General features: G+C 37.8%; 1 protein-coding gene across 2 annotated transcripts in view; it reads left to right on the top strand.

Annotated features, from left to right (window-relative positions):
* MBOAT2 (membrane bound O-acyltransferase domain containing 2) overlaps nucleotides 1–14,059 on the top strand; it is a 216,344-nt gene that overhangs the window by 95,764 nt on the left and 106,521 nt on the right. For both annotated transcript variants that reach the window (XM_049904678.1, XM_049904677.1), the window contains exon 2: nucleotides 13,619–13,764. Coding sequence is in view for 1 of the 2 variants with exons in the window: in XM_049904677.1 (XP_049760634.1) it covers nucleotides 13,619–13,764 (146 nt within the window). In the remaining variant the exon portion in view is untranslated. The remainder of the gene's footprint in view (nucleotides 1–13,618; nucleotides 13,765–14,059) is intronic.

Here is a 14,059-nt window from a genome sequence, read left to right as displayed (position 1 = left end):
TATTTTATTCTAGTTTTAATTTCCGTTTCTCTTATTAGAAAGGTTGAACATCTTTTTATATGAATGAGTCATTTGTATTTGTTTCTGAGAACTGACTATACCTATACTTTGTCCATTTTTTATTCGGTAGTCTTTCTTTTATTGACTGTAGAGTTTTGTATGTATATTAAGGAAATTAGCTCTTGGTGATATGACTTATAAATACTCCTTTTAAGTTTGTTGTTTGTCTTTTGACTTTGCTTATGATGTTTTGCAACAAGAGAATTTTTATATTATCTAATGGAATTGTATTTAATTTTTTTATTGCTTCTCAATTTTATACTTAAAAACATTTTATGGAGTCATATTATAAAAATATTCTATTTTTTTTCTGTGACTGAGCAGGCACTGTGATGATTTTATTATTTTTATGTTTAAATCTTAGATACACTTTGGTCTAAGGTTTGAGGTAGTGATCCAGCTTAATTTTTTGTTTTTCCCAATGTGGCATCGCTGGTATCCCAACAGTATTTATTGAATAATTTATCGGTGCTTCACCGTTTTCAGATATTGTCGCTGTTTTTGTTAGGTGCCATTGAGTCGCTTCCAACTCATTATGACCCTGTGTACAAAAGAATGAAATACTACCTGATCCTGTACCATCCTCATAATCGTTGCTGTGTTTGAGCCCGTTGTTGTAGTTACTATGTCAATCCATTTCATTGAGGGCCTTCCTTTTTTTTGTTGATCCTCTACCAAGCATGATGTCTTTCTCCATGGACTGGTCCCTCCTGATAACATGTCCAAAGTCTGTGAGAAGAGGTTTTGCCATCCTTGCTTTTAAGGAGCGTTCTGGCTGTACTGCTTCCAACGCAGATTTGTTCATTCTTTTGGCAGTCCATGGTATATTAGTAACATACTCTAAATTCCAATTATGTGTTTAAATCTATCCCTGGACTTCTCATTCTTTTCATTGATCTGTCTGTTCATCATGGTAGCTTTTTTAAAAATGTGCTTTTCTCTGAAAGGGGAAGTTCACCCTCATAAATTTCTTGGGTATCTCACTGGTCTATATTTCTGTATTAATTTTAAAATTAACTTTTCCTTTTTTAAAAAGCCTCTTGACTTCTTATTGGTTTGGAGTTAAATTTAATGATTAATACAGGGATTAACATCTTTATGATACTGAGTTGTCCTATTCAAGAATGGTGTGCCTTTCCATTTGTTCAGATGTGTTTTGATCTTTTCCCATAGCATTTTATGGGAATTTCCTTCACAGAGTGATTATATATTTTTTTCTTAAATTTGGGAGAGAGTCTGGAAACCATGTTTTCCAAGTAGCATTTGATGAATTAGAGTGGCTTTCTCTGGAAAAAGTGGCCTCAGGGAGGATTGTGCAACTTCAGATTTTTGAGGGGTTGTCCTTGTGGAAACATGATTAGGCTTATTTTATGTCTTTCCAGAAGACACAAATAGGACCAGTTTCTGTTTAAAAAAAAAAATGAAGCAAAAACTTTGAGTAATATATACCAAATTCTCTGTTCTGCATGAAACATATAGACAGGAGTAAGTACAGTGATTATCCTCAAGGAGCTCACAGTCAAAACCAGTATTCTGATTTTTAAAATAGCATACTACATGCCGTGAAGGAAATACGTGTAGGTGCTGTCGAACCACAGAAGAATGCTTGACTCGGTCTGGGTGAGTGTAGCCACCAGATGAATGGCAAGGAGGACTTCTCAGAGGAAGTGACACTGAAGCATTATGTCTAGAAACAAGGAAGAGAATATTTGTAGTGGATAACAGTGTCAGTCGCTTAGAGAGGGTCAGAAACAAGGAAGAGAATATTTGTAGTGGATAACAGTGTCAGTCGCTTAGAGAGGGTCAGAAACAAGGAAGAGAATATTTGTAGTGGATAACAGTGTCAGTCGCTTAGAGAGGGTCAGAAACAAGGAAGAGAATATTTGTAGTGGATAACAGTGTCAGTCGCTTAGAGAGGGTCAGAAACAAGGAAGAGAATATTTGTAGTGGATAACAGTGTCAGTCGCTTAGAGAGGGTCAGAAACAAGGAAGAGAATATTTGTAGTGGATAACAGTGTCAGTCGCTTAGAGAGGGTCAGGGAAGTGAAGACTGAAAATCTCCCTTGACTACGATACCATTGCCTTTGGCAAGAGCGGTTTCAGTGGAACAGTCAGGATGAAAACCGGTGTTCGGTGACCTGGAGTGTATATAACCCAAAACCACACCTGTGGCCGTAAAGTTGATAGGGCAGGCTTTAAATGTTTCCAAGGCTGTAGATCTTTACTGAAGCAGACTTTTACATCTTTCTCCTGCAGGGGGGCTGATGGGTTTGAACTGTTGACCTTTTGTTTAGCAGCCAAGTGCTTAACCACTGTGCCACCTGGGCTCCCATGGAATGTGTATAGGAGGTGACAGAGCATCTGGTCCTTAACCCAAAACCCATTCTCATCGAGTTGATTCTGACTCATAGCGACCTTACGGGACAGAATAGAACTGTTCTATAGGGTTTCCAAGGAGTGGTTGGTGGATTTGAACTGTCAGCCTTTTGGTTAGCAGCCAAGCTCTTAACCACTGTGCCACTAAGGCTCCGTCTGGTCTTTAGTAGGTACTTAGTTCATATTTGTGGGATCAGTGAGAAAGTGAAGGTAACAATCATGACCAAAAAAAAAAAAACCCAGTGCCGTCCAGTCATAGCGACCCTATAGGACAGAGTAGAACTGGCCCACAGAGTTTCCAAGGAGCAATCATAGAGTCCTTATTTTTTTAGAAGCTTGCCTGCAAGGAGAAGGAAGCATAGCTAGGTGATAGGAGAAGTAGAATTGTACCAGAGTATTTTTAAAGATTTTTTTTTTAAAGAAAGATTATAGAGATACAGCCTGTTGATATGTCAAAGGGATGGAGCTGATGGAGAGAAGATGAAGATTCAGAAAAGAGAATAAATAGGTCATTGCTAGAGCCATGGTCCCTGAGGAGGTAGGAGAGGATGGGATTCAGAGCCCAGGTGGTGGGATACAATTGATGGAAGCTGCAAGCAGGCAGAGTTTACCTCCCTGTCAGGAAGAACTTTTTTTAAAAATTGGTGGTTTCCAACAATGGAACAGATTGGTTTATGAAGTAGTAAGCTTCCTGTCTCTGGAAATCAGAAAATGGGTGGCCATCTATAGGCAGTTTCTGAGGGAAATGCTGTGTTGACTGGGGCCTGGACTAGATGATTTTTTAGGGCACTTTAATATTAGGATTTTACAGGTTTAAACATTTGTAATAAACTTAAGGTATAAACACATATGCATAACATCATTTAATACCGACTCATTATCAATTTCATGCCTTGTGTCTTTGTAATTGAATTACATACGTGAAAGAACATTTTGAACTTATTTACTAGGGTTGACTCATGATGGCTTAAATGTATAGCTAGAGTTTTTATGTTTTACTTTTTTAAATGTGAAATATAACACATTTAAGTGTGTGATATGTATGTAAAGTATAGGAGAGACTGCTAGCTAGTCACCAGTTTATTTCTTCTTTATCCTGGGCACACAACTTGACCCCATTTCCCAGCTTGCATTGCAGTTTGATGGTGCTATATTACTAGCTCTGCCTGTGGAATATAAGTGAAAGTGATATGTGTCCCATTTTCAGACTAAGTCTCTTTAGAAACAAGTATGCCTTTTCCATGTTCTCATGATTCCCTTCTGATGGCTGGATGTAGCAACGATGAGGTTCTGGATGACAGAGCCACAAAATGGAGGGAGGCCCCTAAGTCACCTCACAAAGGTAGGCTACCCAGTGACCAGGACTATCTGCTTTGGACTAATGAACCTCAGTTTTGTTTAAGCCATTAAATTTTTTTTTCTCTTTATTTTGTCACCTGGTGTTACTCTAATTAATATATAAAATTTAACAAAGATTTATAAAGTGAACACCTGAGTAATCACCTGGGACGAGAAATAGAACATTACCAGCCCCCAAAACACCCTGAATGTTTCTCTCTGATGGTAATGTGTCCCCTCCTTCCACAGATAATCACTAATGACTCCAGTGATAATCATTTCAGCTCTCCTTTATAGTTTTATCACTCACATGTGCACCCTCAGACAGTGTGCTTTATTGCTTGTTATTTGAACTTTGTATGCATGGATTCATGCTGTATATAATGTATGTATTATGAATGGATTCGAGAGATGTATGACTTCCTCTGCACAATATTAATGTCTTGAGTTCAATCCATATTGCAAGAAACTAATTTTTTCACATTCATTGTTGTGTAGTTCCCAATGTGTGAATATATCACAATGTGTACATATATATATATAGGCATTTTTACACTTAGTGGACGTGCAAGCTACCATAGTATGACATAGTGACAGATGGGTGGTGAACCATGCCTTTGGGTTCCATAATGTCTACCTTACTTTAAGGTTTGTTTGTGGTAGATCAGCTTGGTCGAAGAGGACACTTGATAACTGCCCATGAGTTTTGCCTGGGAAATTAAAAAAAAAAAAAAAGATTCAAAGCACTATTTCAGACTTGGGAATAAAAAATTCTAGGACATGTATCCAAGAATTTGTTTTTACCTAGCTGTCCAAGTGGTTATTACACAGCTAGGTTTTATACAGGTACGTTAGAGCGTAGTGCTCAAGAAGCTAAAGGTTGTCATACCTGTGGGGCCTTGAGAGCCCCTTTGATCCTTGGCCTTATGCTGTATGAGCCCCTCCCCACACCTTCCCACCAATGAAGGGGCTCACAAATACTTGTTGTTCTCCGGAGGAGGGACTGGCTAATAACGTAAATATCTTATCCACAGTTTATTTTTACTATTAGAAAAGTGGAAACCCTGGTGGCGTAGTGGTTAAGAGCTACAGCTGCTAATCAAAAGGTCGGCAGCTCAAATCCACCAGGCACTCCTTGGAAACTGTGTGGGGCAGTTCTACTCTGTCCTGTAGGTCACTATGAGTGAGAATTGACTGGAAGGCAATGGGTTATGAGAAAAATGACATTAGAACATTTTTTTGTATTCCATTAGTAGAGAAAAAGAGGTAGCGATTGATTTTTTTTTAACTGCTTTTGTTGATTTATCGAGATTTGTAATCACCTTAGCTGTCTTAGAATTTAAGTTTTTTTTACTTTAAATTTATTAGAAGTCAGTTTTTGGCTTATTATAAAATGCTTCAATATGATGTAGAGAGTAAGAAACCATTGTATGGCATGTGTGGCAGTTTAAGTTACCCATTTTATAAGACGGAGGAAAAAAATTAAACTTTTAGAGTAAAATGTATCAGATGTACTAGCATAGTCAATAGCAATATATTGTGAGCCACAAATGCTGACCACATACATAGGTTTGAATTTTCTAGTAGCCACATTAAAAAGGTAAAAAGAAACAGATGAAATTAATGTTTATTTTATATTTTTTCTGGTATATTCAAAATATTCTTGTTTCAGTGTATATAATCAATATAAAATTATTGAGATATTTTACATTCTTTTTTTATACTATCTCTTTAAAATCTGGTGTGTATTTTATAGTTACATTTTCTCAGTTTGTAGTAGCTACATTTAAGTGCTCATAACCACATGCGACTAGTGACTGTCCCATTGGACAGTGCAGATATATATAGAAAATGGCTCACCTGATAAGTTTATGACTTGATACACTTTTTGAACACCCCAGAAATCCACTCCCTTGTGTTCCAATAAGAGGGAGAAAATTTAAAGCATGAAACGGTAGAGGAAATACAGTTTGTTGTAGAGACAGGATGTGAATTTGTGAATAACATTTTTACATTTTCTTAGCCATGTTTTCAGTCTAGGCATCTAGACTAGTTAAAGTCTAGTTAAAATGAGAAAACGGTAAGATCAGTTTTAATTTTGGAACTAAAAGAAAAAACATGAGACAGAGCTAAGAGGTTTAGCCCCAACTATGCCATGCTAGCCGTTTCCTTTAAAATGGAGATAACATTTATCTCATATGAGTATTGTGAGGATAACTTAGGTTTTATGACATGTAATAAAATTTATTACACAGAATTGGGAAATGTTAGCACTGGGAGTTCTAAGATACTTGGTTTATGTTGGCAATAAAAAGCCAAAAAACCCACTGCCATCGAGTCAATTCTGACTCATAGTGACCCTATAGGACAGAGTACAACTGCCCCCATCGGGTTTCCAAGGCTGTAAATCTTTTTAGAAGCAGACTGCCACATCTTTCTGGTGAATTTTAACTGCCACCCTTTTGGTTAGCAGCCTGAGCTCTTAACCTATGCACCACCAGGGCTTCTCATGTAGGCAGTAGATAGCCATAAATGTTTTAATGCTGTAAATGGAAAAATCAGAATTCCGGGTTTCTCCCAATGATGTGATCACACTTGAACTATTTTCTCCTTTTTTTTAAAATTAAATAACCCATGAAATACGTAAATATGTGTCTGTGTGGTTAAATAATACAGTTGTACATATAGAATAAAAAGCACACAAACCATAAAGGAAACCTCAGTTGGCAAAGACACTATACACAAAGATAAAAGGCAAGCTGTAGACAGAGAAGCTATTTGCCAAAGTTTAGTTTCCAATATATAAAGGACTCTTTAAATATTAAATATGAAAAAGACGACACAGTGAAAAATGGGCAAAAATATAAAGAGGAAACGCAGTTTCCAATAAACATACAAAAAATGTACAGCCTCACTAGTAATCAGGGGACATACAGATTAAAAAACAGTGAGATGCTGTCTGACATCCATCAGCTTGGCAGAAATTGGGAATCTGACAGAACCAACTGTTGTGAAGAACATGGAGCAGTGAGAGCTCACACTGCCAGTGGGAGTGTAAATTGGCCAGGCTGCTTAGGAGAGCAGCTTAACAGTATATCTAGTCAAGTGAAGGTATACCTAGTCTAGTCCAGGTATTGCAGGTATGGAATACTCTACAGCAGGTATCTACATGGTTAAATGTCAATAACATAATGTTAAGTGAAAAAAAAATGCAGGAGCTTGTATTCAGTCTTGTGCCATTTTATAAAGTTTAACATATTCAGAGCAATACAATATGCAAATTATACAGTTGGTAAAAATACAAAAATACGCACGAGAAAACTTCAAACCAACTTAAGGCTAGTGATTACTCTTGGGAGAATGAATGGAATAGAATCAGAGGTTTCAGTTGTACGTGTAATATTGGAAATGTTGGGATATTTCAAGCCTCACTTCCTTTTCTCTTACCTCCTTCCTGGAGGCGACCGCGTCTAACAGCTTAGTGTCTAGTATTTTGTGCGTGAGCCTATGGAAGCAGACTAGTAAGTGGTTAACAGCATGGGCTCTGGAGTAAGGATGTCTGGGTTTTGAATCTTGCCTGGTTGCACAGATGGTTTTGAGGATTAAATGAAATCATCCTTACACATAGCACTGTGCCTAGCGCACACCTAGGGTTTGTTGAGCACAACTATTAGTGAAATATATATAAATAGAATATATTGATACTGTATTAATGTCTAGCATGTAGTAGGCTCACAGTAAGTACAGAATAAACATGTAGAATGAATGAGTGTATACATAAATAGCTTGGATTTTTCTTCTCCTGCGGTTTTCCCTTGTTATTTAAAACTATATCGTGGTGACCTTCCATGTCAAAATATATCAATCTACCCAATTATTTTACCAGTTCTTTTTAATTAATTTTTAGTTTCTGTGAATTGTTCCTTTATCTTCTCATTTGAATTGGTGTGTTTTCCTATTGATTTTTAGGAGCTCTTTTCTACATTTTGAATACTAATCATATATACATACATACTTTTCAGACTGTTGCTTATCTTTTAAGTTTGCTTACAGTGTTCTTTCGTTTCGTAGAAGTTTTTAATTTTATATAGTAAATCTGTTCATTACATAAAATCAGTGTTATTATTTGTTACCTAAAATAAGATTACATACCCTTTTATATTCCTGTTTCGGACATATAAAGTTTTAGTTAAATCAGCTCAGGATAGGCTAGGTTTTGCTGCGGTAACAAACCATCCTCAAATCATCTGCCCGGAAGAAGAGAACCTGACGTAGGTGTATAGCACTAATGACCACCACAGTTGTGTATAGATTGTTAGTCATTTGGAATTTATTTTTAAATGTAAGAGGTAGTATGTGTAATGGTCAGGAATTCGGGCTGTAGATCCAGGCTGATCTGTAACTTAGTTATCGTCGTTAAACTGTTTCTGTCAGGTTTCTTCATCTGTAAGATGGCAATAATAGTATTTCCCTCATAGAGTTGTTGTGAGGATTAAATGAGATTATAATTGTGAAGTGCCTGTAACAGTTGTGTCAGTTTGTATTCTCTGAGGAGCTGAGGAACAATTAGATGAGCAAGAGATTTGTTGGGGAAAAACCTGTGAGGGTAGAACGAGAGGGAGCTGTGAGAGGGAGCTGTCAGACGGAGCCTAACCCTCGTGGAGGAGAGGGAAGGAAGAGTCTTAGACTGTGGTGCAGGCGTTAAGAAAGTTCGCGGTAAAGGCGATGGAGAGTCCTCAAGCCAGAGTCACCTGTCAGAGGAGTTTGCGTCTCCTAGAAATGGGCCTGTTTAGTTTCCCTGCCACGCTTCTTTGCTGGGAGCAGCCTGTGGGAAGTGTGGCCTTGGCATGTACCTGGTGATGGGTTTCAAGAGTGCAGCAACCTAGGTTATGAACCTGGGGTATAACTTTTTTTCCAAAATGAAAGCCAGTTGCCCCAGTTAATTTGATTATACCGCTTTTTTCTACTGATAGGAAATGCTTCCTTGCTGTGAGATGTACACCGTTTGCTTAATGGTCCCCTGCTGATGCACACTGTTCATGTCCGTTTCACACAGTGCTGCAGTGAGCCCTCTTGAATGCATAACTCTCTTGTGCATTTGTGTACTTGTATCTGGGATAGACTTCCAGATGTTGGATTTCTTGGTAATGGATATTGCACTCTTAAGTTTTGAAGACTGTTGTCAGATTTCCTTTAGAGAGCTTCACCAAGTTAAAAACGTCACCAACAGCATGGAAAGTGTCAGCCCCCTCATTCCCTCCACAACGTGGTGCTTAAATGTGCACTTCTTTAATTATGGTCGAGAGAGAATAGTTTTTCAAAATTTTATTGGACATTTACATTTCTTTGTCAGTTGTTCATTCATGCTTTTACCCCGATTTTCTGTTGGATTGTTCATACTTTTTCTTGCGGATGTGTAGTTCTTTGTATATTAAATAAGCAATTCCGTTTCCTGTCATATGTTTTGCAATTACTTTTCCCCACTTCTTTTTTGTAATTTGACTTTTTTTCTTACGCATTTTTTTCCATATGCAGCTTTTAAATCTTTGTATGGTAAAACCTATCAATCTTTTCTTTTATGACATCTGCTTTTAAAACCTTTTTTTTTTTTTTTAATGACTTCAGCTTTTTTTTTTTTCACTTCCTAAATGCTTTTACAAATTTATTTGGGGAGTTTTTAAGAATTTCTTTGTCGTTGAAAGTTAAGAATTCTTGTTGCTATCAGCATAAAGTGGCATAAATTACTGTGGGCCTTCAAGCTGCCCCTAGACTCGAACTTAATTGTTGAATTGAGTCAAGTCACTTGGTGTTGAAGAAACCACTTTTCTTACCACTTCCTGTGGCGTAGTGGTTAAGTGCTACAGCTGCTTAACCAAAAGGTCAGCAGTTCAAATCCATCAGGCACTTCTTGGAAACCCTGTGGAGCAGTTCTCCTTGCTGGGGTAGCTCTACTTGCTATGGGTCAGAATCAACTCGACAGCAACGGGTTTGGTTTTTTGGTTTCTGGTATATCTAAAATGATTGCTTTTTTGTGTAAAATTATGGGTTATAAGTAAGTCTTAAATTAGGAAGAATTTTCATTCTTGCTCCTCTCTTCCCTCCTGTGCCCTGTCTTCCTCCCCACCCTTCATTTTCTAATTTAAAAAACCAGACCAAAACCCTTTGCCTTTGAGTCGATTCTGCCTCATAGTCATCTCCCAGGACAGAGTAGAACTGCCTCATGGGGTTTCCAAGGAGTGGCTGGTGGATTTGAACTGCCAGCCTTTTGGTAAGCAACTGAGCTCTTAACCACTGTGCCACCACAGCTCCACTCCCTGATTACTGGGGGCAATTTTAAAATGTTTGTTGTTGGTTTTTTTTTTTTTTTTAAGACACACCATTTCATATGGTAGGTCTTTTGAGTAGGTATATTTCCAACAAAACAGTTTTGAAAAAGGAACATGAAATCTTTTTAGTCTGAATTTCTTTGTATTTAGAAAAAAACTTGTATAGAAAAGTTGATCTATAACAAACCAGAATAAATGTATACTAACTCTACATGGGGTATTTTTGGTCATGTTTACTAGATCCAGGAAGGAGCCTTTTGTTGATGTTTTGTTGAATAGAATGGCAGTATTTGACAGAACATCTTTTTAAAAGTCTTGCCTGTAGCAATCAAGTTTGACCTTTAGATATTCTCTGGAAGCAGCAGCTGGCCTAGCAGAGGCAGCTGTGAAACCCCACAGGCTCATAAGTCAGTCAGGCTTGGGTTTGAGTCTGGTACAACCTCTTATTCTACGTGACCTTAAACTATTTACCTAAATTTGTTGAGTAAAATGGAGGAAATAGCACCTGTTTGTTCTAAGAACTAAAGGAAATCATCAGTTAAATAGCCGGCACACGATGAATGGTGATTAACCCCATAAATTGTAGCAGTTAGTCTTCAGGGCAGAGATGACTGTTTAGACTTTTGAGAGGGACACGCTTCTGTGTTCTGTCTTGGTATCTCTCCCGCCCCCTAGCCCAGCCCTACCCTACCCGTGAAAGGATGACTAAGATATGGCTTTGGTTTGGGAAAATTTTACATTTAAGATCTTTGTTGTTGTTAGGTGCTGCTGAGTTGGTTCTGACTTATAGCGAGCCTGTGCCCAACAAAATGAAACACTGCCCGTTCCTGCGCCATCCTTAAAATCGTTATGGTTGAGCTCATTGTTGCAGCTACTGTGTCATTCCACCGCATTGAGGGTCTGCCTCTTTTCTGCTTACCCTGTACATTGCCAAGCATGATGTCCTTCTCCAGGGACTGATCGCTTCTAACAAAGTGTCCAAAGTATGTAAGACGCAATCTTGCCATCCTTGCTTCTAAGGACCGTGCTGGTTGTACTTCTTCCCAGACAGATTTGTTCCTTCTTCTGGCAGTCCTTGGTATATTCAGTACCCCTCGCCAACACCACAATTCAAAGGCGTCTTTAAGAACAGTTATTTGAATGGCTCTGTGTGTGTGTGTGTGTGTGTGTGTGCTAGTCTTTTCCGTGCAAAGAAATAGATGGTCTGAAATTCTTTTCCTTGATGGTGTATAGACTTTTTTCTTGATAAGAATTATGCTGCTGCTTCCTCCTGAAATTCCTACCATTGTCTGCCCATCCAAATCCTTCTTATCCTTCAAGGCCAAATACAAGGCTCAAAAACAGGTGCTGCCTTTTGGAGGCTTTTCCTAGGTCGGGGAATCAAGTGCTCCTTCCCCTGGATTTCTCTGGTGCTGTGCCTTAAAAACCAAAAACCAAACCCACTGCTTTTGGGTCGATTCGGACACATAGTGACCCTATAGGACAGAGTAGAACTGCCCCGTAGAGTTTCCAAAGAGCGCCTGGTGGATTCCAACTGCCGACCTCTTGGTTAGCAGCCGTAGCACTTAACCACTACACCACCAGGGCTCTGTCTTAGTGCTTACAAATGTGCATTCTAGTGCTGTGTCTGTAACTCGCTTCTTTTGTTCTTAAGGAACTGGACCACATTTCATGCTTCTTTGTATCTCCTGCACAATTACACTGGCAATTAGTGGCTAGATATGTGAATTATTCTTAAGCTGTGTGATTTGAGACAAGTCACCTAAACACTGAGACTGTTTTCCTCATTAGTAAAATGTGACTTTCCACTGTGGACATTCTACTTGAACTACTCTCACCAAGGTCACCAATAAAGTTGTTATTGCCCAGTTATGTGGCTTGGTTTTGACTTTATGCTCTATGGCATTTGACAACGACCACAGCTTCTTGAAATCCTCTCTTGAGTGCTTCCCTCCCCACAAAGTTAGCTAGTTCTTACACTTCTCAGGAGAGCGCTCCTTCTGCCTGCTGCTATTACTGAGTCTTGGACTTAACCATTGGGGGCCTTTAGGGTTCTGCCCTATGCTTCGCCCCATAAATACTTGCTGATTAAGAGATACCTGGAAGTTTTTAAACAGTAAGAAGTGATGTAGATGTGAGTAGTTATTAATATCAAGAATATTGGTTTTTTCTGATTTATTTGCTTTTGCTTGATTTTTTCTTCTTTCTCCTATTTTTGAATACTGTTAGAACACTTTAGGAGGGAAAAAGTGCTTATAATCTTTTGGAAAGACATTTTACTTGTATTGAGTTTAACCGTTTTAAAGCACAATGGTCTCTTAGACAATGCACAACAATGTTCAGCTTGTCTTTCTGAAACTTTGTAATGCAAGAAAAAGAACGTAGTTGTCTGTGTCTTTAGGCAGAGATATCTCTATGAATCTATGGAAACATCTACATGTAGATAGTGTGATTTGTTCATAATTTGGGTGCCTGAAAAAGTGATTTGTTTTTGTTGTGATAATTTTTTTTTTTTTTTTACAACTTCATTATGTCAAAAAGGATTTTTTTTCCTTATAGGTTTTAAAATGTATTTTTCTTTACATTCTGTGAGGGATATATTCCATAAAAGAGAAATGGAGATTTTCCCCCCATCTTTAAATATTCTCAGGGGTTCTTATACTTTTTAGCCTTTTACATTGTCATTTTGCCAGGGCAAAAGAAATCTAGGAAAAAAAGAGCAGCACCTATATCACAATTATATATTTCATTTCTGCAAGTTAAGGGCAATGTAACTCTTAGCAGGTAATGAGGAAATTTAAAAATTAACATTTTCCCTCTTGCCTTTCTGAAAGTTACTTTGTCTATTAACTTTCTACTGTTTGCCTCACAAACCAATCCTTGATATACCTCAGAGCTAGGATATTTGTTTTCCACTTTTTGACAAGTGGTAATTTTTGAAGCAGCAGACTCCCTTTCACTTCCACCCTACCCCTACAAATGGCTACAGAATTCTAAGTGGATGAGAATGAATTTGACCAAGACTCTCAGTCCCTGAACTCTCATACCCCTGAGATCTTGACCCTATGCCAGAGCATTTTGGAGAAACTCTGAGCAGTTTTTCCTACCACTTTCAGAATTAAAAAAAAAAAAATTTTTTTTTTTTCCAGAATTGCCTAACTAGTTAAACCAATTTTCTTTTTCCCTTAAACCAGTAGGGCTACCCTGTGCTTTCTCTTTCTATGTTCTGCAGCCCGAGTATCCCCGATTCTTCCAGGTGCCCTTCCGTGCCTTTCCCCACACTGGTGGGTGCCACATGCCCCCTGCCACGTGTAGCACAAACAGTATGCATTTGACTGTCACTTTGAACTTGAGGCTGTCATTCATGGAAAGGCCCCTGATGTTTGGTGTTTGTTTTTGGAAACTGGAAGAGCTTCATTTTGTGTAACCTTGGGATTTTTGTCCTGAGAATTTAAATGTATTATCATGTGAAACATTTAAGTCTGTTGCTAATATGAAATTTTAATTTTTCTTTACAGGTCAACTTTGTAGTGTGCCAACTCTTTGCCTTGCTAGCAGCCATTTGGTTTCGAATTTATCTACGTTCAAGCAAAACTAGCTCTTTTATAAGACATGTAGTTGCTACTCTTTTGGGCCTTTATCTTGCACTTTTTTGCTTCGGATGGTAAGTAATTATTTTGATCCTATCTAAATGGATGTATTTGAGATTTGAGTATGTAGGAAGATATGCTATTTAGGTTGTTCTTATATTTACTTTTAAGGCTTTTTCTCATAGGCTATCTTTTATTTTTATTTTTAATACAAAAAAATAAAAAGTAGGGCTTTCAATTTTTACAGACTATGCTTTCTCCAAAGTCTGGTTTTCAGAGGGAACTATTTAATATTTATAATTTATGAAAAAAGACAGATAAAGAAAAAGCATATAAAGATGTTTTATTCTCTCATGACTAGTATTTTTC

Source organism: Elephas maximus, chromosome 12 (genome assembly GCF_024166365.1).
Source record: "Elephas maximus indicus isolate mEleMax1 chromosome 12, mEleMax1 primary haplotype, whole genome shotgun sequence".
Lineage (NCBI taxonomy): Eukaryota > Metazoa > Chordata > Mammalia > Proboscidea > Elephantidae > Elephas > Elephas maximus.
This window is presented reverse-complemented; position numbering and strand designations above follow the sequence as displayed.